Genomic DNA, 23,785 nt, shown 5'->3' on the forward strand with positions numbered 1-23,785 from the left:
GAGACACACATAAGTATTGGCCTACTTACATGGACTTATTTGCTTACAAGTGTGAATTAGTGTGCAATAGGTACTGATGTAACTTCATCCTTCTCTAGCCTACTGCCTCTAGATATGTGGGATCACAATATCCACTTGAACAATATCCACTTGCGGGGAAAGTAGGGGAAATAGTGTTTCCACAGTTTGAGACCTACCTTCCTTCCTTCCTTCCTTCCTTCCTTCCTTCCTGCCTGCCTGCCTGCCTGCCTGCCTGCCTGCCTGCCTACCTACCTACCTACCTACCTATCTATCTTCCCCAAGAGGCATCTGACCATCCACTTTTGGAAATGGGATGCAGAATTAGATGAACTGGTTTTACCTTGACTCTTCATTTGATTTTAGTGTATAGTAAAAAAAAACCACCCCACATTATTGTGGGATAATGATTCCATGTTTAATGAATAAAGGAATATTATAAGACCTGCCTGCCCAGTAGGACAGATAATAGGCTTACAAGAGTTATAGAATTTATAGTTCAAAGGCAGGCATAACACCATCCATCCATTTCATTGGCTACACGTATGTTACTCTCTTACTGTACAAAATGAAGACTGAATATATACAAGTAGAATAACGTGCAAGTTCATTTATTTCAGTAATGTAACTTAAAAGGTGAAATTAATATATGAGATAAGACTCATTACATGCAAAGCAAGATAGTTCAAGCCGTGATTTGTCATAATTGTGGTGTACAGCTCATGAAAACCCCAAATCCACCATCTCAGAAAATTAGAATATTACATGCAATCAATAAAACAAGGATTGTATATAGAACAATATCGGACCTCTGAAAAGTATAAGCATGCATATGTACTCAGTAGTTGGTTTGGGGCCCTTTTGCAGCAATTACTGCCTCAATGCGGCGTGGCATGGAAGCTATCAGCCTGTGGCACTGCTGAGGTGTTATGGAAGACCAGGATGCTTCAATAGCAGCCTTCAGCTCTTCTGCATTGTTCGGTTTCATGTCTCTCATCTTTCTCTTGGCAATGCCCCATAGATTCTCTATGGGGTTCAGGGCAGGAAAGTTTGCTGGCCAATCAAGCACAGTAATCCAACAGTCATTGAAACAGGTTTTGGTGCTTTTGGCAGTGTGGGCAGCTGGAAAATGAAGTCAGCATCCCCATAAATCTCGTCTGCAGAAGAAAGCATGAAGTGCTGCAAAATCTCCTGGTAGACGGTTGTGTTGACCCTGGTCTTAATGAAGCACAGTGGTCCAAAGTCCTGCAAAGTCCTCGACAAAATATCCGGGAAACCTCACCCGGCCCAGACACGGAAAGGATTGACAGATCGATAGCTCTTTCTCGATTCTGTGGGGGGTGGTGCATGGCCGTTCTTAGTTGGGGGAGCGATTTGTCTGGTTAATTCCGATAACGAACGAGACTCTGGCATGCTAACTAGTTATGCGACCCCCGAGCTTCTGCACCTAATAACGGCAGCAAGACTGTTGGTGGCGCAATACTGGAAGAAGGAAGACTTGCCTACAACTCAAGAATGGACATTGAAAGTTACAAACCTAGCCGAGATGGCTAAAATATCGGCATATCTTAAAGACCACTCAAATGAGAGATATAAACGAGACTGGAAAAAATGGATTGACTATACACAAAACAAATACGAGACTAAGAAATTCCAGATAGCCTATGCTTAAGATTAGGAATAATCTAAATTGCTCAAAGTTAGTGCAACAGGAAGAAGCTGAGTTCAACGCAGAGATGTTATTGACTTTCTTTTTTTTTATTTCCTTTGTCTTAATATATTTTAGACTGTGTTTGTTAAAAATCTACACCGTGTACGGGCTCTGGAAAGTCGGGGGGGGAAGGGAGGTGGGGTTTTAGGGGGGAGGGGGGGGAGGGGGGATATATAGTATGTGTTAGATTTTAAAGTAACGTGATTGCACTTGTATACTGTTGCTCTTTAATTCCAGTGTAAAAATAGGACAAGCTGAATATATTAATAGATAGTAGAAATACACCGAAGGGAGGAGTAGAGGGATAGAAGAAAGAGGGGTAGAGAGGGTGGGAGAGAGGATTGGAGGGAGGGTGAGAAGGAAGGGAGGGAGTGTATCGGGAGAGAGGTGTGGTAGAGGGGGAGGGGAAGTAGGGTAGAGGGGAATGATGGAGGGAAGATGGAAAGTTGGAGGGGGGCAAAAGAAAGGGTGTATGGAGGGTCGAAGAGGTACATTGGGTTTCTATTTTGGGGGGTATTATTGACAAGAGGAATGGCTGTGTTTAAAGTTATAAGGCCCCGGTTCTGCACAGTATATATGTGACTGTACGAAAATGAAAATGGAAAATAAAAACACATTTACATTAAAAAAAACAATAAGGACAAAGTCCTCTTTTCTGATGAGAGCAACTTTTGCATCTCATTTGGAAACCAAGGACCCTGAGTATGGAGGAAGAATGGAGAGGCCAATCAAGCACAACAATCCCATGGTCATTGAACCAGTTTTTGCTGCTTTTGGCAAAAGTTGCTCTCTTCAGAAAAGAGGACTTTGGACCAAGAAGCAACAGGACTTTGAACCACTGTGCTTCATTAAGACCAGGGTCAACGAAGCCGTCTACCAGGAGATTTTGCAGCACTTCATGCTTCCGTCTGCAGATGAGATTTATGGGTGATACAACTTAATATCATAAAACAGTTTTATTTCTGCACTTTGTTATAAGCACATAAGTATTACATCACTATCACTAAAGCTGATACATTGTGCAGGCACCTCAGAGCTCTTCAGTTAGCCCACCAGCTGGATCTATCAGAGGTAGGACTGTAATGTGTGCCATGTTGTCTCTTTTTGAATTAAGCAAACATGTTAACTAGAGCTGGCAAAGTGGAGCAGGTCTGGCCCTCCATTCTTTACTAAGCAAAACATAGAAGAAAACATTGCAGGAAAAGGCTCTTACCCTAGCCACTGATGTTCTCCCTGGGAATACTCAGAAGCTCCTTGGAAGGCTAATGTTGGATTTAGTATCTGGGGTTGCCTGTTACAAATGGAGAATCTTTGCCACTGAACAGAATAATAGAATAGAATAGTGAATAGAGTGGAGTGGAATAGAATAGAATAGAATAGAATGAGTTGGAATGGACCTTGGAGGTCTTCTAATTCAAACCCCTGCTTCGGCAGAAAACCCTATACCAGGGATGTCAAACTCAATTTCACTAAGTGCCACATCAGGGTTGTGTTTGACTTTGGGGGGGGGGGGGGCGGGTTGGATGTAGCCAGCTCAACATCACTCGTATCGGAGGCGCCTGTGGTGGCCCGAGCACTCTGCCAGTGAAAACAGGCTCCCGAGCTCCGTTTTCAGCTACAACAAACTCCTGCAACCTTCTGCCAGCGAAAAAGGAGCTCGGGAGCCCATTTTTGCTGGCAGAGTGCTCGGACTCCCACAGGTGTCCCGACACAAGTGATGACAAGGTGACCACACCCACCCTGGCCACACCCACCCCACCCCCCAGAGTCAAATGCACGTGGCCCTCCCGAGCTCTGCTTTTGCTGGCAGAGGCATCGTAGGCCAGTCCTTTGCTGTTTCCAGAGTGACCAGATCTAAGCACCCCACAGACCAGATCTATCACCAGGGTCTTGAGATTGGCACCCCTGCCCTATACCATTTCAGATAAATGGTTGTCCAATCTCTTCTTTAAAACTTACAGTGTTGGAGCACCCACAATTTCTGCTAAACGTTTCTTAGTAGTCCTGAGTTGAAACCCCAATTTAGAGGTAGATAGATCATCTTCCTCTACCCTCTTTCTTATTGGATTCGGCTATGGCTGTCTGACCAAGGGATCATCTGAGATTCCTCTTTGGACTTTGGAAAGAGCATGAGCAATTTTGGGGCGGGGCAAGAAAGGCAAGGCTTGATTCGTTAATCCTGAGTCCCTGAGTGGACTTTGCTGCTGCCAACCAGATGTATCTCTTTCAAACTTCCTTGTGGAGGAAAGTCTGTTCTCTTCTTCCTTCCCCTCTTCTGTTGTGAAGAGGAAGAGGATACAGGGCAGAACGTGCAAGAGACACTCCCTGAAGGAGAAGACTCCATTTCCTTTTAGTTTACCAGGCCATAGAACTGCTTGTGCCGTCCTATTGCTGGGTAGGAATTGGCTCCAGGTGCAGTAGCCATCCTTCTGGATGGCTTCATCTTGATGATGGCATGAAGGTAGGAAGGAATGTTCCATTGCCTGGTAATGGAAGAGGAGAGGGGAGCAGACTGATGTCTCTTTCCTTAGAAATAAAGGAGATGGAGTACTGATAGTCGCATTAGACTAGAATTGAGGGAGACTACTGTTTAAGCCCACCTTTAGCCACTGAAAGTTACTGGATGATTGTGAATCAGACATTCTTTCTCAGCCAATAATCTCACAGAAATGAAGAGATATCTTCAATTCGTTCTTCATTGTTGAGCAAATGAATGATTTTAGACCCCCGGGCACTGAGTGAAATCCATATTTTGAGCCTCCCAGAAGGAAAGACAAATGTGTTAGTTGCTACAATATAATCTGGATTTGGTAATCCAGAGCAAGCATGTTGCTATGGAAGAGAGCTTCAATCAGATACAACTGAATTTGCTACAGTGTTGCACCAGCCCAAGCCTAATTTCTGGACACCATAACACAGACAATTCTTGAAAAGGTTCAGGCCTATTCTCACTTGCTCCACAGCAGGTAAGACTAGAATTAATGGGATGAAACTACAACAATGTGTAGATGCAGGCGAGACATTCGGAACAAGCGTCCTTGAAAATAAGAGCCATCAATTGGTGGAATAGATTAATGTATGGGGTGATTTTTTCCATTTTTCTGGAGGTTTTTAAACAGTCTAGACCAGGGGTCCCCAAACTTGGCAACTTTAAGACTTGTGGACTTCAACTCCCAGAATTCTCCAGCCAGCATAGCTCAATTCTGGGAGTCCACAAGTCTTAAAGTTGCCAAGTTTGGGGACCTCTGGTCTAGATATTCATCTATTGGGGAATGACAGTAAATCCTGTAATATGCAGGAGGTTGGACTTGATGACCTTATAGATCCCTTCCAACTCTCTGATTCTATTGTCTCCCAGAAAGCATTACTGAAGGGCCAGCTTAACTTCTTTAGGAAACCTGTTCCAGAGAAAGGAAGCATGTTTTCTGGGTTTCACGCTGGCTTTATGTAAATAAGAAGTAAATCTATAAAACCACTCCTTAATACTTATTTACATAGTAGGGTGGTGGATTTTTTTGGTCGGGAGTTGTTTTATATGCACTGTTTATTACTTTTCCGTCTGTTGACTTTCCTTTTCCCAAGTCCAGGTACTAGGCTGTGCCACTTCTCTTACAAGGAAGTATTCATTTAATTTTTTTATTTGGTTTACAGTATGAGTGCAGTATGAGTAATTTACCATTTCATCAGATATGAAACAAAGTTCCTAAAAAAATCAATATGACGTTTGGGTAGCAAGATTGCTAAACTTTAACTCCTTAACCAAATTTTGGGGGAAATGTTCAGAAGACAAAGTCTTACATATGGGTCCTTTAAGTCACCATCTTTCCTTAATTTGGCTGAGGATGTCCCAATTAAATCCATCCCCCATAATCAACCAAAGGGACTATCACTAAACTTTGAAATCTCTGACTTGGTAAACTGGAACCTTAAAACAATAAACTAATAATTACCATATTTTTTGGAGTATAAGACACACTGTTTTCCCTCAAAAAAGAGGGTGAAAATCTGGGTGCGTCTTACACACTGAATACAGCATTTTTGGCCTCCCGAAAATGACCATGCATAACCTTTAGGAGGCTTCCAGAGTGCTGCTGGGAGCTGGGGAGGGCAAAAATGAGTGAAAAAATGGGCCAGTTTTTGCTCATTTTCCCCCACCCCGAGCACTGTATACGCCTCCTAAAGGCTATGCATGCCCTTTTTTTGACAAAAAATGGGCCTGTTTTCATGAAAAACTGGCTGTTTTTGGGAGGTCTGCAAAGTGCAAAAACTTTTTAAAAAAATTTCTTCTTCAAAAACTTTGTGCATCTTATACTCTGGTGCGTCTTATACTCTGAAAAATACGGTAATTATATATTAGTTATATTGTAACTGATTTTTCTCCTTGCATGAAGAGCATCATGTGATGCATTTGATTGCTAAGGAACCACTCTGCAACTCTCAACTTTGGCCTGAAAGAAAGCTAATTTATGGAACATTTTTCCATAATCACACGACCTGTGCCTGTGTGTGCATGCAAGCACACCCACACACCCAGGTCTTTCATGTAAGTCAGCCTGCCAGAATAGCAATAAGCTATCCTAACCCCTGGTTGTCATTTCTGGCTAATAGATTGGTCAAAGGGCAAATATTTTGATGGCACTTAAATAGCTGGTGAACAGTGATTTCTCATTTACTGTCCTAAAATACAAGAATCTCTTAGCAGAATTTACCAATCTAGATGAATTTTGGTCTAGATGGGTGTAGAAAACAGATCCTCCTGCAGGTTAAGACTGCTTAAAGCTTGGGGGGATATTCCCTGTACATGAAGAGTTGCAAAGCACGATCCAAGGGCTTGCTGTTCTGACAGCCCTGGATTGAAGAAACGGAATAAGGAAGGCGAAAAGGCATAGAGATTTGATTTGTGGGGTGATGCAAATGGTAAAACCGATGAAGAATATTGGGTTAGTCACTGGTTCATAAAATAATCATAATGTTGATTTGGAGGGAAGGAAGCTCTCCCTATACTCCAACTCTCAATGTCCCAAAGATGCTATTTTTAAGAGGCAACTGGATTTCCTTGTTGTTTTTTTCTTTGAAGTTTTGCTTCTCATCCAAGAAGCTTCTTCAGCTCTTCAAACGTTTTCCAAGAAAAACTAAGAAAGTCCAGTTGCCTCTTGGGAAAAAAAAAGCACCTTCGGGACAACTGTGACCTGGATGACAGAGAATCTCCATAGACTCTTAAGAATTCTCAACTTTGTGACTAAGTGGAGATGAAGTGGGATGGATTCCTCTTTTTACCTCGCTTGGGGAGCTGGTTATTTTATGAACCAGTGACTAATTCAATATTCTTCACCGGTTTTACCATTTGCATCGCCCCCACAAATCAAATCTATGCCTTTTCACACTCCTTATTCCCTTCGTTCGAGCCTTGCTAGGTGGCTCAGTGGCTAAGGCTGAGTTTGCCAATCAGAAAGATCAGCGGTTCAAATCCCTAGTGTAGGTCTCCTGGGTTGGACTAGATGACCTCCAAGGTCCCTTCCAACTCTGTTATTGTTAAGATCCAAGCCTGTCATAACAGCGAGCCCTTGGATCGTGCTTTGCTCTTTACCTCAACCCTTAAAGACCTTGGCAGCACTTCACGTTCAGGGACTATCTTCACCCGCCCCCCACAAAACGCTTTAAACAGACTTAATCTGCAGTAGGATCTGTTTTGGGGAACCGAAAGTGTGGATCGGGGATCCCTCTCGCTCCCTCGGCCCTTCCACCGCCTCCCACCGTCCAGCACAAAAGCGGGCGGAAAACAAACACCACACCTCCGGCTACCGCATTCTCTTCCTCCATGTGCTTTGTCCGCCCTAAAGCCTTGCCTTTAGCCTTCTGGTCAGGAAGCCAATCATGGCAGGTCTTGCGGGATTCCAGCCAATGGGCGCACCCGAGGGGAGGGCGTGTGCCTTGGAGCCGCTTGTATTGGGCATCCGGGCGCGGCGGCCGGCTAAGCGGCGGCCGGCTTCGCAGGTGAGTGCGGCGGGTACGGGCGATGGGTGGGGGGGGGGGAATTGTCTGTCTCTCCTTCATATATGACCCTGGAGTCATGATTGCCGCTTGTCTTTTACCTTCTTGCGGTGAGCAGCGACGCCCCGAAGCAGCGGAGATAACAGATTTAAGAGAGTTGGAAGGGACCTCGTAAGCTCATCTAGCACATCCCGCCGCCCAAGCAGGAGACCCTGCACCATTTCTGACAGAGGGCAGTCCCGTCCCTTCTTGAAAGCTTCCAGTGATGCAGCTCCCACAACTTCCGAAGGCAACTTCTGTTCCATTGGTTGATTGCTCTCACAGTCAGGAAATTGCTCCTTGAAAAATCTCCTTGATCAGTTTCCATCCATTATTCCTTGACTGACCTTCGGGTGCTTTGGAAAATAGCTTGACCCTCTCCTCTCTGTGGCAGCCCCGCCTCAAATAGATCTTTTCCTCTGTCTGCTAATGTGCTTCTTCCAGGTATCTATTTCTGTCTTTTGGCTCCTGCTGTTTCCCTCTTCTCATTACATTTTCTTCCTCTGTTTTCTGTCTTCCCCTTTAAAAAAATTTATTTTTTGATTCAGAAGAGCAAAAAGTGCTTTTCTTTCAAGTTTCACTATTCCTGATATAAATGATGGACGGAGGGAACTTATCCCAGTACAGGTAGCCCCCAATTTACAACAGTTCATTTAGTGACCAAAGTGATCAGGAGCTAGTGTTTACATCATAATTTTCCCATGGGGAGCTGAGAAGACTTTTAACTATTCTCAGTGATCTTGTAGGAAATGTCTCTTGTGACCTGAAGATCCATCTGGGTGGATTTACGGTAGGCAGAAAACAGAAATAATGGAATTGGAAGTCTTCTAGTCCAATCCCCTGCTCAGGCAGGAAACCCTATATCACTTCAAACTAGTGGCTGTCCAGTCTCTTCTTAAACAATGATGAAACACCCACAACTTCTGAAGGCAAGCTGTTCCACTGGTTAATTGTTCTCCCTGTTAGGAAGTTTCTCCTTAGTTCCAGGTTGCTTCTCTCCTTGATTAGTTTCCATCCATTGCTTCTTGTTCTACCCCCAGGTGCTTTGGAGAATAGTTTGACTCCCTCTTCTATGTGGCAGCCCCTGAGATATTGGAACACTGCTATCATGTCTCCCCTAGTCCTTCTTTTCTCTAGTGTAGCCAAACTTAGTTCCTGCAACCATTCTTCATATGTTTTAGTCTCCAGGCCCTTAATCATCTTCGTTGCTCTTCTCTGCACTTTTTCCAAAGTCTCACCATGTTTTTCATAATGTGATGACCAAAACTGGATGCAGTATCCCAGTTTTGCAGTGTGGTCTTACTAAGGTTTTATAAAGCAGTACTAATACTTCACATGATCTTGACTCTATCCCTCTGTTTATGCAACCAAGGATTGTATTAGCTTTTTTTGGCGGCTGCTACATACTGCTGGGTCATATTTAAATGATTGTCCACTAGGACTTCAAAATCCCTCTCACAATTACTACTTTCAATCATTACTTGTACATTTGGTTTTTCCTGCCTAGGTGTAAAACTTTACTTTTCTCTACAGTGAATTTAATTTTGTTAGATAGGGCCCAGTGTTCAAGTCTGTCAAGATCCATTTGGATCCTGAGCCTGTCATCTGAGGTGTTGGCTATTCTTGCCAGTTTAATGTCACCTGCAAATTTGATGAGTTTACCTTCTATTCCCTCATCTAAGTTGTCTATGAAGATATTGAAGAGTACGGGACCTAAGATGGCTGAGTACTTTTCAATATCTAAATATTAATCAATATTTAGAATATTGATTAGAATATTTAATTTTAAATTTTTAAATAATGTTAATAAGAACTTACTATTAAGAATATTAAATTCTTAATATTAATCCATATTAAGAATTTAATATTAGCTATCAGTTTACGGAGGTACAAATGGACATGTACATTCCAAAGTGGTTCTAAGTTGTTTGTCTTACACAGGGAAATGGTGATAATACAGATAGAAATATACTTAGAACTAATTCCTGAACAGATTGTACATGAGGCTTAGTTTAAAAAGGGAGGGGAAAACATACACAAATACGTTCACATTTTGCCAAGTAAAATACAATTGTGCAAACTTGCAAAATAAACATATATGTCTCTATTTAATCTACCTTTGATTAAACATCTGAACTCACAATCTCTGAGGTACTAGCCTGGTGCTTTTAACTACTATGCCAAAGTAGTTTACGGGCCCCAAAACAGTTTGTATAAGCACATACAAGGGATATTCTGGAGGAGTGATTCAGTAGTGGGATTCATTTTTTTAAAACTTCCGGTTCTGTGGGTGTGGCTTAGTGGGCATGGTATGGCTTGGTGGGCGTGGCTTGGTGGGCGTGGCAGGGGAAGGATACTGTAAAATCTCCATTTCCTCCAGATCAGCTGGGACTTGGGAGGCAGAGAATAGATGGGGGCGGGCCAGTCAGAGGTGGTATTTATCGGTTCTCTGAACTACTCAACATTTCTGCTACCGGTTCTCCAGAACTAATCAGGACTTGCTAAATACTACCTCTGGAGTGATTCTGAGGAAAAGCAGAGCAGGGGTGACGGTGGCTACCATAGCTACTACCCAGTGTCTTCTACTTGGGACAGTCACATCCCATGGCTTAGATATCCTAATCTTGAGATGAGACCTCCATGACTGGAATGGATTTCATTGGGGCTTGCTTTTCTACTCTCTCTGCTCTGCTTTTTCCAGTTACCTAGTCAGAGCCGAGGTGGCGCAGTGGTTAGAGTGCAGCACTGCAGGCTACTTCAGCTGACTGCAGTTCTGCAGTTCAGCTGTTCAAATCTCACCGGCTCAAGGTTGACTCAGCCTTCCATCCTTCCGAGGTGGGTAAAATGAGGACCCGTATTGTTGGGGGCAATATGCTGACTCTGTAAACCGCTTAGAGAAGGCTGAAAGCTCTATGAAGCTGTATATAAGTCTAACTGTTATTGCTATAGTTGTTTGTCGTCTTCTCTTTCTTGAGGAGGCTGTGGTGATATTTATTTATTGAATACCTTGCCTATCATGAAGAAATGAAAACAGTGCATGTACTGCTCCCTCTTCCCATTCCCCCCCACTATAACAACCCTGTGAAGTCACTTGGCAGAAAGAGAACCCAGCTGGTCAAAAGTTCGCACTGAGATTTCCTAGTCCAACTTCTCAACCACAATTAGGCCATACAGTTAATCCACTGCCTGTTCCAATTATGATCTTATATCCTGATCTTCCAGCCTAGCTTCAGAAGATGCCCTTTGCTCTTTATTTATGTATACTTTGTTCTTTCTTTATTATTCACATGTATGTAGTTGCCCATCTCATATGTATGACTCGAGGGGGGGTGTTACACATAATTAAGGCCAACATAAAAACAATAATGGTGAACAATACAAAAAGAACAATTTAAAGAACAGGAAAAGCAAGAGGAAGGAAACAACAAGGTAGAAAACATATAAATATAATATTAAAACCATCATAAAGATTAATAAGATTCACAGTTGACATAATCACATTTAACAGTTAACATTCTACCTCTCTGCTGACTATGCCATATTCCCTGGTGTCCTTGACCTTTGGCAAAAAACATGCTTTCGGTCTTTTGAAAGGCCAGAGTTTATTCGGGGTGGGTTTTCTTCATAGGACTCGCTGAAGACTGGCCCCTTGTTCCAACTAAGACAAAGGAGTATTGTCTTGGAGATTCTCCCTCCACCCCCTGAAAATAAGGGTTCCAATGGCGTAAGAACTTTGAGAAAGATTCCCTAGCATCAGAATATGTAGAAGGGTTAGTGTCTCCCTTTAAACAGTTGTTTTGGTAAAAGAGACCCAGCTGATGAGGGCATAGCTCTCTGCCTCCAGGGCCATCAGCTTTCTTGCAATGAAAACCAGTTCATTCGCTAGGCCAGTGATGGCTAGCATTTTTTTGTCATTGTGTGCTGAAAGCGCGCACATGTGTGTGACAACGCACAAGTGTGCTCGCAGCCATAATGCAATGTATGACACACACGTCATGTGCCCCACGCCACTGTGCATGCATGCAAGAACCCTCATCCCGGTGCATGTGCGCAACCCCACACACACACCACATTTTTGGCCTAGCAGGCCTCCCTGCAGCCTCCTGGGACCAAAAACAAGTATGCTTCCCATGCCCCTCCTTTCCCACACATGTGCACACATCTCCTGCATGTGCCCCGCCCCCACACATTCCCAGCACAGATGCAAAAATCAGCTGGCCAGCGGGAGGCACGCATGAATGTGCGGTGGAACTGAACTGGGGCGACGACTTGTGTGCCTGCAGAGAGGGCTCTGCATGCCACCTCTGGCATGTGTGCCATGGGTTCGCCATCATGGCTCTAGGCTAAGAAAGGGCATCAACAGGGGGTTGAGATGGACTTCAATCATGGGGGTGAGCAGGCACAGTTTTTGGGCCCAGGAGGAAATGTTAGAACCAACTGTTTGTCCATCCCCTGGATAATATTTTGGGAATCAGCCTTTGATCCCACTTCCAGCTCACATAACTACCTTCCTTTGATATTTGAGATGTAGTTTATGGGGGCTTCAGAGTAACCCAAATCTCAGATCTAGCTTGTCTGAGCAAACAGTGGGCTGGGCATTTCTGACTGTCTTTGAAAGAGATCAATACAATGCAATACAATAGCAGAGTTGGAAGGGATCTTGATTACGTAGTTTCCACCCATTGCTTCTTGTTCTACCCTCAGGTGCCTTGGAAAATAGTTTGACTCCCTCTTCTTTGTGGCAACCCCTGAGATATTGGAACACTGCTATCATGTCTCCCCGAGTCCTTCTTTTCATTAAACTAGACATACCCAGTTCCTGCAACTATTCTTCATATGTTTTAGTCTCCAGTCCCCTAATCATCTTTGTTGCTCTTCTCTGCACAAAGAACAACTTAAGGCTGCCACTTTCCAAAGCAGGAGAAGCAGCAGTTCCTTTCTTGTGAAACCGTCACTACCTCTGGTGTTTGCTCTTGTCGTCTTTCCTAGGGCTAAGAGTGATTGGTTCAAGGTTAACCACCTGGCTTAGCATCCAAGGCAGGACTAAACTCATGACCTCCCAGTTTCCAACTAGTTTCTAGTATGATGGATAGCACTAGTTAGGACTTGCCTTTAATTTGTCTCCACAGCCCTACTTGTGTCGACGCATTAAGAATTAGGCAGTTAACTCTGTAAATCTTCAGCACCAGAGGGATTAAAGAGCAAATATTTTAATCCAATTAGGAAGAAATGGAATTGGATTTTAATTACTACATCTGCCTTCCGCCCTGCTAACTACAAAATAGTTTGAGGCCATGAGATCTCTCACCCAACCTATTCTCCCGATTACAGGCTTGGTTGGTAGAGCAGCAAACAGCACAGATATACTCAGTGATCGATATTGGTGCAGAAATAGACAGAAATAGAGAGAGAAATGGCAGTCACAGTCCCTTCACTGTGAGATTTTTCTATCTAGATTTTTAAAAAACCCAGTTATGCTAAGGCAATCTAAAGGAAATTAAACCTTTTGCAAGCAAAAGGTTGGAGACAATGGTGTGGAAGTGATTGTTGTGGACTTTTTGTCCAGCAGATCAAACCAGGTAAGATATCTCTTCTTTGAAGGAGAAAACACATTGATCTGTGTCTTCTTAGATTAGGAAATTGCATCCTCAGACGTATTATTTATGGTTAGCTAGCTGGAATTGTAATCTCAACACATCCAAAGTGCACCAGGTTGAGGAAAGTTGGGGGATTAGACCACAGTCTTCTACAGTCTCTGGTCCAAGATAGATATTTTTTGTTGGCATTTGGTCCTTTCTAAGAGTTTGCCACTGGGGTCCAAGAAGAACCTGGGGATATCCCCAGCCTGTAGAGGTGTTAAAACTGAACAAATGTGATGACATAACTTGAAGCTTTTAAGAAGAGACTGGACTGCCATCTGTCAGAAATAGTGTAGGGCAGTGTTTTTCAACCTTTTTTGTGCAAAGGCACACTTTTTTCATGAAAAAAATCACGAGGCACACCACCATTAGAAAATGTTTAAAAAATTTAACTCTGTGCCTATATTGACTATATATAAAGTAATTTTCCCACGGCACACCTTACACTATGTCGCGGCACACTAGTGTGCCGCGGCACAGTGGTTGAAAAACACTGGTGTAGGGTCTCCTGCTTGGGGGAGGGGGTTGGACTAGATGACCTACAAAGTCCCTTCCAAATCTGTTATTCTGTTAAATTTATCTTATAGATTTTGGAACAGTCCTTACATCTTCACATTAGATGTGTCTGCACTTCCCACCCAATTTGCTTGATGCCATTGGTGATTGGAATAAAATGAAGATAGGATTCCACAGCTGACCTTGGGATGTAACAATAATGTTGGCCGTCAGCAGAGGCTTCTTCAACTTAATTTTGCTTTTTCCCCCTCTGCAGGCTATGTGACGCATCCTCACTTGCGGTTTTCATCCCTGGCATGGGTGTATTAGGCTCCAAGACTTCCTTTTTGGCTTTCCTCCTAGGCCTCATTTTTGGCTTTTTTAGCGTCTTCTACATTTTGCAAAGCCTGTCATGGGAGGGATCCATGCGTCTTGGCCACCAGATGCCGCATGGCTCCAAGGATCTAGAAAGCGTGTTGGCTAAATCGGGTCTTGTCAGTTCTGCACGCTTACGCAAAGCAGGTAAGAACAGAAGAGGTCCTACAGAATCTTTTCTCCCATCCTGCTGTCCTCAGCACTGCCATAGCAGTCATAAGGGCTGGGAAATAGAGGTTGAATAGAATAGATAAACAATATAAATAAACAATTCTTTATTGGCCAAGTGTGATTGGACACACAAAGGATTTGTCTCTGGTGCATATGATCCCAGTGTACATAAAAAGAAAAGATACATTTGTCACAAATCATAAGGTACAACACTGAATGATAGTCATAGGGTACAAATAAATAATCAAATCATACTAGGAAACAATCGATATAAATCATAAGGATACAAGCAACAAAGTTACAGTCGTGCAGTCATAAGTGGGAGGAGATGGGTTATAGGAACGATGAGAAGATTAATAGTAATAGTAATGTAGACTTAATAAATAGTTTGGTGTTGAGGGTTAGGTTGAGGGTTGACGGTGTTGTATTTCAAATATGAGGACATCAGGTTGGGAAAGGAAAGTGCATTAGAGAGGAATAAGTATGGATATGTGCCTTTTCACTTAGGCCAATATTAAACTTTTGACTAAATAAATAATTGAAAATATTTCTAAAGCATCCAATGTGTTTTTGTAGGCTTGATATATTGTAGTGTGCTGTCTTGTGCATTTATTGCTGGACAGTTTCAGATTAGTTAGTTGAGGAAGCTTTTTTGCCGTATCACACCACATTAAATATAGAGTGTGAGTCCCCAGTTTAATCTTTTGTGCAACTTTCAATGCTCAAGATGGTCCAATCAAAAGAGGCTACAGTCAAGCAGATTTTGCCGGCTGATGATCTGGATCATGTTAATGATTCATGTCTGGGAACATCATGGAATGCATTATATTTTGCTACTCAGATGCACAGTATGTTTCTCGGTCAGCTGGTCCCTTGGCTGGAAGGAATAGTTTCACCTTGCAGCCCATGAATGTGATATCTGCAGTAAACGATATAATTGTGTGGACAGTATTGTTGTTGCGACATTTGTGGTCATGGAATCTGAGAATTCTGAAGTGGGATTTTACAGCCTGGGCTTCAGGAGCATCTGCTGATGTAACCGTTGAACATCTGCGGTCTAAGAATACGTTAAACTTGTAATCAATACCGGTAGTCCTCGCCTTGCAACCACAATTGAGCCCAAAATTTCAGTTGCTAAGTGAAACATTTGTTAAGGGATTTTTGTCCCATTTTAACAACCTTTCTTGTCATCGTTGTTGTGAATCACTGCAGTCATTAAGTTAGGGACATGGTTGTTAAGTGAGCTGGCTTCCCCATTGTCTTTGCTTGTTAGAGGTTCACAAAAGATGATCACATGACCCAGTGGTGAAATTCAATTTTTTTTACTACTAATTCTGTGGGCGTGGCTTGGTGGGCGTGGCAGGGGAAGGATACTGCAAACTCTCCATTCCCACCCCACTCTGGGGCCAGCCAGACGTGGCATTTGCCGGTTCTCCAAACTACCCCAAATTTCCACTACTGGTTCTCAGAACCTGTCAGAACCTGATGAATTTCACCCCTGACATGACCCCAGCAACACCGCAACCGTCATAAATATGAACCAGCTGTTAAGCATCTGAATTTTGATCCATGTATCCGTGGGGATGCTGCAACAAGTGTGGGGAAAAAACCCATCATGAGTTACTTTCCCCACTGCTGTTGTACCTTTGAACAGTCACTAAATGAGTTGTTGTAAGTCGAGGACTACCTGTACCTAGCATATACATATAACTCTTAGGTTCCTAAGATGACCAATGGTTGAAAAAAGAGTAACTCTTTGGTTCCCTCTAACTCAGGTGAGGATAACAGCGTGGCAGATGAACTCTATGACAAGGTGCGGATTCTGTGCTGGGTGATGACAGGGCCCCAAAACCTGGAGAAGAAAGCCCGCCATGTCAAGGCCTCTTGGACTCGTCATTGCAACGTGGTCCTTTTCATGAGTTCACAGGAAGACAAAGACTTTCCCGCTGTAGGACTGGGTACCAAGGAAGGCAGGGACCAACTCTATTGGAAAACCATCAAGGCCTTCCATTATGTGCACACACATCATTTTGAGCAGGCTGACTGGTTCCTCAAAGCAGACGACGATACCTTTGTGGTGCTCGAAAACCTCCGGTGGCTGCTCTCCAACTACTCCTCGGACAGGCCCATCTATTTTGGGAAGCGCTTCCGGCCCTTTGCCAAGCAAGGCTATATGAGTGGGGGCGGGGGCTACGTCCTGAGCAAGGAGGCCCTGCGTCGTTTCGTTGCTGGCTTTGCCACCAAGGTCTGCAGCCACACGTCGCCAGTGGAGGACCTGGCCCTGGGCCAATGCATGGAGAAGATGGGCGTGGAAGCTGGAGACTCCCGGGACACGAGAAAGAGGGAGACCTTCCATCCTTTTGTGCCCGAGCAGCACTTGACGGCGAAGGTCTCAAAAAGCTCTTGGTACTGGGCTTATTCCTATTATCCTGTTGTGGAGGTAGGTGGCACACTCAGATTTCTCCTGCAAGGGTGAAGCAGTTTCCTTTGGGGTTTTCTGTCAAGAAGTTTCTTCAGTGCTGCTCGGAGGCAGAATGGGACAACTTGCCATGGCCAATTCACCATGTCCAATTCTCCATAGGACAACTCACCTTAGGACAAGAGTCATACTAATATTGAAGAAATAATGGAATAGAATCATTAAAGAAAGGATGCCCAAGGAGGGACAAAATGAAATATGAATGACAAAAATTAAAATATTTGGTTAACTTTTTAAAATAATTAAATTGTTGAATTGTCCTGTGGTGAGTTAGCCATGGCGAGTTAACCGTGTTGAGTTGGCTATGGCGAACTAGCTAGGACAAGTTGTCGTAGAACCTGATCACAGGTGCCTGAGGTTGAATCTGGAATCTCTTGGATGTGGATGGCTATGGCAGACCCTTTTGCCTTCCCTCTATAACTTAGAGGGACCTTTAGAGGGACACCTAGAACCTATAAGTTGCTGGCCGTAGCTGTACAATGCAGACTACAAACCCTGGACATGGAATTGCTACAATCTCCATTTTTCTAACCATAGACTATGCTGCTGAGGCCAATGGGGTTAAATATATAAATATGAAGACCATGGGTTCTTTAGCAGCTTGACTGCTTACCTCTGAGTCAACAACTTCTATGCTTCCGGCTTGGTCATAAAGTTTTCTTGGCAAAATAGAAATGCCTCTCCAGCTGTTGGGGGTCTATTGTGGATGGGACACGTTTCTGTCTTTGTGTAGAGTGAAAGAGGGCCAAATGAAAGAGAAGGTGAGGCTTATGTACTTTTGTACTTGTATAGAAAAATATTTTTTCAGCAGGTACCCTTAACCTACCTACCTTTTCTTCCACAAAGGAGTAATGCTCTTTTTCTCTTGCATTTGCTTCATTCCCAGCTGCTATTTTTCAAGCTCAAGGTTTGGCAATGATGTTGCCTCTGGAAGCTGGTAGACTTAGGATGGTTAATTGCTTGATGCCATCCTGAGCCGTGGGATGGGGAATACAGTGGGTGAGCCAAAGAGTCCCGTTGGCCCATTAAAGTGGACAAATGTGAAACATGGACAGATAACCCTGTCCGACCAAAGCTTAATCTGAAGTGAGGAATTGGAGGGCAAAGATGCCAGAAATATGTTTGACCTTAGTGGGGGAATTGGGATTCGGTGATCCTAGAAGTTTAAGTGATTAATTGGAGATTAGCTAAGGCTTGCTAGGAGCTGAAATGGAAAGAACCCAACTAGAATTGCTCTTTCAGGAAACGTTTCAAAGCAGATTACCTTTGAGTGTATGTCTGCATGTATGTGTATGTATGTCAGTGGTGGGATTCAAATTTTTTTCCTACCGGGTCTGTAGGCATGGTTTGGTGGGTGCGGCAGGGGAAGGATACTGCAAAATCCCATTTCCTCCCGATTAGCTGGGATTCGGGAGGCAGAGAATAGATGGGGGTGGGGCCAGTCAGAGGTGGTATTTACTGCTTCCCCGAACTACTCAAAATTTCCATTACCAGTTCTCCAGAACTGGTCAGAACCTGCTGAATACCACCTCTGATGTATGTGCATGTATATATGAATGAGGGTTTTTTAAATGTTTTTGTAATATCAGAATAAGGAACTTGTGGTTCTTCAATATCTCAAGGGCCAGCAAGGCTTTTCATGAAGGCTGATAACTAGTGAAGTTATAGGTTCGTCACTCTTGTTTGTATTCTTCCTAACAGAATAGTTTCTTGTGACTTTTAAAAAAAAAGAAATAGAGTCAAGAGCCTGCCAGGCCTCCCAGCAGGGCCCCATCCTACTTCAGATTGCAGAAATATCATCAGATCTTAGCTTGTTCTCCTGAGATTTTTCAAAAACTTGTAGGACATTCCTGAAATTATTCATGCACAAATGCCAAAGTAATCCTGAAACGTAATTTCTCAGTTCCATTGATACAGGAACCATATTTTGTCATCCCCCCCCCCCTCTGTTTATGCCTGATCATTTGAGAAACAACCATGTTCATATGAACAGATCATCTAATGTAAAGATTTAGGGCAGTGATGGCTAACCTTTTTGTCCTTGCGTGTCGAAAGCATGCTCACACCCATAATGCAATGCGTGTGTGACACTGCCCCCTGTGCGCCCCTGCGCATGCGTGAGCACTGCCCCATGCTCCCACACCCTCTGCAGTCTCCCGGGACCAAAAACTGGCCACAGGGGTAGGGCACCACACCCCTATGCTCCTCCTCCCCCCCGTGCATGTGCACGCAACCCTCCCCCCCGCCCCCCCCGTGCATGCACACATGCCTCCTGCATGCACAGCAGAGATCCAAAAATCAGCTGGCCAGCGGTAGGTGCATGTGCATACATGGTGGAGTTGAGCTGGGCAATGGCTTGCGTGCCCGCAGAGAGAGTTCCGTGTGCCACTTGTGGCATGCATGCCATAGATTCGCCATCACAGATTTAGGAAATAGAGATTTGGGATAACTACAACCCCACTGCATTGGGTCCCAAGCAGGGGTGGGTTCCTCCCGGTTCGCACCGGTTCTTGCGATCCGGTTCGTCAGTGAACCCGGAAGTAATTAACTTCCGGGTTCCTAGCCCCTGTCGCTGGGTGCCTGCAGGGTTTTTCTTTTTAAAAAACACCTCTCCGGAGAGGAAGCCCTGTCAAAGCGCACCTTTCCCGCCTCGGCGGCTGCAGGGACCACCCCACTGCTTTATCTTCCTCCTCCTCCTCCTCCCCTTCTGCCCTGAGCAGCAGCAGCGGCAGCCGAGCTGGGAAATGGGTGCTTTGGCAGGGCTGTGGAAGCTCTGTCAAAGCACACCTTTCCCGCGTCGGCGGTTGCAGGGACCGCCCCGCCGCTTTCTCTTCCTCCTCCTCCTCCTCCCCTTCTGCCCTGAGCAGCGGCAGCCGAGCCGGGAAATGGGCGCTTTAGCAGGGCTGTGGAAGCCCTGTCAAAGCGCACCTTTCCCGCGTCGGCGGCTGCAGGGACCGCCCCGCCGCTTTCTCTTCCTCCTCCTCCTCTTCCCCTTCTGCCATGAGCAGCAGCAACGGCAGCCGAGCTGGGAAAGGGGCGCTTTAGCAGGGCTGTGGAAGCTCTGTCAAAGCGCACCTTTCCCGCGTCGGCGGCTGCAGGGACCGCCCCGCCGCTTTCTCTTCCTCCTCCTCCTCCTCCCCTTCTGCCATGAGCAGCAGCAACGGCAGCCGAACTGGGAAAGGGGCGCTTTAGCAGGGCTGTGGAAGCCCTGTCAAAGCGCACCTTTCCCGCGTCGGCGGCTGCAGGGACCGCCCCGCCGCTTTCTCTTCCTCCTCCTCCTCCTCCCCTTCTGCCCTGAGCAGCGGCAGCCGAGCTGGGAAAGGGGCGCTTTAGCAGGGCTGTGGAAGCCCTGTCAAAGCGCACCTTTCCCGCCTTGGCGGCTACAGGGACCGCCCCGCCGCTTTCTCTTCCTCCTCCTCCTCTTCCCCTTCCGCCCGCAGCAGCAGCAACGGCAGCCGAGCCGGGAAAGGAGCGCTTTTGCAGGGTTTCCGCCGCGCCCCCAAGGACCGCTGACCTCGCGCCTCCGTTTCTTCTTCTTCCCCAGCCTTCCCAGTTAGCTTGCTTGAAGCTCCGAGGAGGCGGGAGGAGGGTCGCAGCAGTGGAAGTGGGGGGAGGTCTTCCCGGCCGGGAAGAGCTGAGAGGCTGCCGGCCCCTTTCGCAGGAAAGTTAACTTTTCTTGGCGAAATCCTGCCCCCGCCCCGCGTGGGTGAGTGGTCGGCTGTCCTCTTCCCGTAAGCCGCCCGGAGTTACCTGTGTGTGAGGTGGGCTGCCCTATGCATTTGCGTGTGTGCGCTGGAAAGAGAGTGAAAAAGAGAGGGAGAAATAATTATATTAATTAGATAGATCAGTCTTTCTCCACCTTGGAGACTTGAAAGTGTGTGGACTTCAACTCCCAGAAAGGGAGTTGGGAGAAAGGGAGAAAGGAGGAGAGAATGAAAGGAAGATGGGGGAAAGAAGAAAGAGGTAAGGAGAGGAGGATGGAAAGGAGAGAAAGAGGAGGAGAGAGGGTAGGAAGGGGATGAGGAAGAGCAGGAGTAGGAGAAAGGTACAGGAAGAAGGAAGGGAAAGGAGAGCAGGAAGGAAGAAAGTAGAGAAGGGAGGAAGGGAGAAAAGAAAGGGAAAATAAGGTGGTGTTATAACAGGAGGAAGGGATGGTAAACAAAGCAACCCAAACTGTATATTATAACCTATTAAATGAAATAATAAATGTATAAGAATGATAAATGTTAAAACACTTGTAACCAAATGACATGCTATATGTGATGATGGGTTTTTTTCTTTTTGTTTTGTTTTGTTTTTATTGTTGTGGGTATGTGTCGTCTATGTAACAAAAAAAATAAAAAAAAATATTTTTATAAAAAGGTGGAGAAACACTGAGATAGATGATAATGAGGGAGGGAGAGGGAGAGAGAGACAGAGAGACCATAACTAGATAGACAGATAGGCAGGCAGATAGACGGATGGATAGAGAGAAAGAGAGAGAGATAGGTAGGCAAGCAGATAGATGGATGGAGAAAGAGAGGGGGAAAGAGGGAGAGGGATACCATAACTAGATAGGCAGGCAGATAGACAGACAGATGGATGGATGGATAGAGAGAGAGAGGATGTATATAATTAAGGTGACCAGACGTCCCTAGCGAGGTCGCGGGCTGGCAGTAACTGCTGCGGCCTAGCTCCCCCCCCGGTCAATGGTGTCCCTCTTTACCAATCTGAAAATCTGGTCACCTTACTTGTTTAGGTAATTCTGAGGTGGTTGATGGTTCTGTGAGTGCCTGTCCTTTATAATTTTCCACATTGCCTTGATGGTTTTTATTCCAGTGACTTTGTCTTTCCTGTTCTTAGGCTTAGGAAAAAAAAACTGGTTTCATTGGCAGTCTTTCTTTTTTTGGGGGGGGGGGGGGATTTTTATTTTTTTGGTGTTTTCCTAGCACTGTCATAGTTTTTGGGTGTGGGTGGGTGTGTAATGTCCCACAGTTATCTATGCATTAATAATGATCTAGTAATATTAATAATATCTAGTAATTAGTAATATCTAGTAATAACATCGTCTTGGCCACTCCCACCAGGTCACATGGGTGGCAGGCCACTCCCATCCAGTCACATGGGCGGCAAGCCACTCCCATCCGGTCACATGGGCGGCAAGCCACTCCCATCCGGTCATATGGGCGGCAAGCCACTCCCACAAAGGAGGCCACGCCCACAGAGGTGGTTCGAACAATTTTTGAAACCCACCCCTGGTCCCAAGGTGCTTTTTCAAAAGGCAACTGGAAGCTTCACAGTGGCTATGGGTAGGCCTGTAGTTTAGCCTTAGCAAGTAACCTCCATTTTTTTTTTTTTTTGCCTTCCTCAGGGACCTCAGTGCTGCTCTGACCTGGCTGTCTCTTTCCACTATGTGAACACAGAGTGGATGTACACCCTGGAATACCTCACCTACCACCTGCGTGCCCATGGCTACCGCTATCGCTACCAGCCCCTTTTGCCTGAGTATGCCTCTCACCTTCAGCCCCATCCCGCCTTTGGGAAAGACCCTAAGAGGAGCAGCAATGCCACTGAGCAGGACAAGTTGTAAGAACTGCGTGCAGGTTCAGAGCAAACTCATCCAGGCTACAGATGGTGAGGCCTGCCAGTGCCTCAATCCTGCTGGCCCGTATGGTTTTTACCGTGTTTTAAACTTCAGTGCCTTCTTCCTGGAAAGGAGTGAAATGAATATGCCCTGAGCTCAGGTAATTTTCTCATCCCCCCAAAAAACCTCTATATGCCCACTAGCCAAAAGGAAGGATATTATCGAAGAAGCCATTTGTTGTTGTGGTGGTGGTGGTTGTTGTTGTTCCTGAAAGGGCCTGAGAAGAAGGCAGAATTTGGCTAAATATGATGCTGCTTTTATCCATTCCTTCTTTACACTTGTTTCCGATGCAAACCAATCAGTCCCATCGCCCTGTACATGATGTGCCCTGGGTTTAAAAGCCGAGGGTGTGGCCCAGGGGTGAAATTCAGCAGGTTCTGACAGGTTCTGGAGAACCGGTAGTGGAAATTTTGAGTAGTTCAGAGAACTGGCAAACACCACCTCTGGCTGGCCCCGCCCCCATCTATTCTCTGCCTCCCGAGTCCCAGCTGATCGGGAGGGAATGGGGATTTTGCAGTAACCTTTCCCTGGAGTGGGGTGGGAATGGAGATTTTGCAGTATCCTTCCCTGCCATGCCCACCAAGCCATGCCCACAGAACCGGTAGTAAAAAAAAATATTGAATTTCGCTACTGGTTTGGCCTTTAAAAATGTGCTTTTTAAGCAGCAGGGCAGAATTTTCTGTCCTGGAGTGACAGAGAAGAAGATGAAGATGCATGGAAGGAACGTCTTAGAAAGTGGGATAGTTTGATGTCTTCCCACTCCAAACAGGACTCCACTGTGAGCAAAGAGGTATCGTACAATAGCCAGTATTTGGCTATTGGGAACAAGTAAGAATCCAGTCTGGACACTGAGAGACAAGATAGAAATAGGGCATTAAGTCTACCAGGTCACACAAACGCGACATCAGCAGTTTCAGTCCACTGAACGATTCAGCCTATAATTAGACAATCCACCGACAGGTTTCTTCGTGATCCGTGTATTGCAGTGACAAGTGACTGCAAGGGGCATTATTTGTCAAGAATCAAAATTGACTTGAAGGGACAATTTTTTCCTACATCACTGCTGACTGCGCAACAGCTGACTAGCATGCAGGCAGCAGCCAATCCCGCAGTTAGTTGTGTCTTCAGCCTCCTTATTGCCTGTACTCCCATGCCTGCTATTGAAGATTAACTCCATCCTAACTCTATATGAATTCCCGTCCGTGTGACGTTTCTGCAGTGGAGTTAATCTCACACTATGAGAG

The 23,785-nt window shown here is 45.1% G+C and overlaps 1 protein-coding gene across 1 annotated transcript; it reads left to right on the forward strand.

Annotated features, from left to right (window-relative positions):
* Positions 1–14,210: 14,210 nt before the first annotated feature.
* On the forward strand, positions 14,211–22,604 carry LOC116504580 (glycoprotein-N-acetylgalactosamine 3-beta-galactosyltransferase 1-A-like). The gene is made up of 3 exons (XM_032211685.1): positions 14,211–14,415; positions 16,215–16,879; positions 22,269–22,604. Exons 1-3 carry the CDS (start codon positions 14,211–14,213, stop codon positions 22,485–22,487), a joined length of 1,089 nt encoding a protein of 362 aa, XP_032067576.1. The 3' UTR covers positions 22,488–22,604.
* The last annotated feature ends 1,181 nt before the right edge of the window (positions 22,605–23,785 follow it).

This window comes from Thamnophis elegans, chromosome 2, assembly GCF_009769535.1.
Source record: "Thamnophis elegans isolate rThaEle1 chromosome 2, rThaEle1.pri, whole genome shotgun sequence".
Taxonomy (NCBI): domain Eukaryota; kingdom Metazoa; phylum Chordata; class Lepidosauria; order Squamata; family Colubridae; genus Thamnophis; species Thamnophis elegans.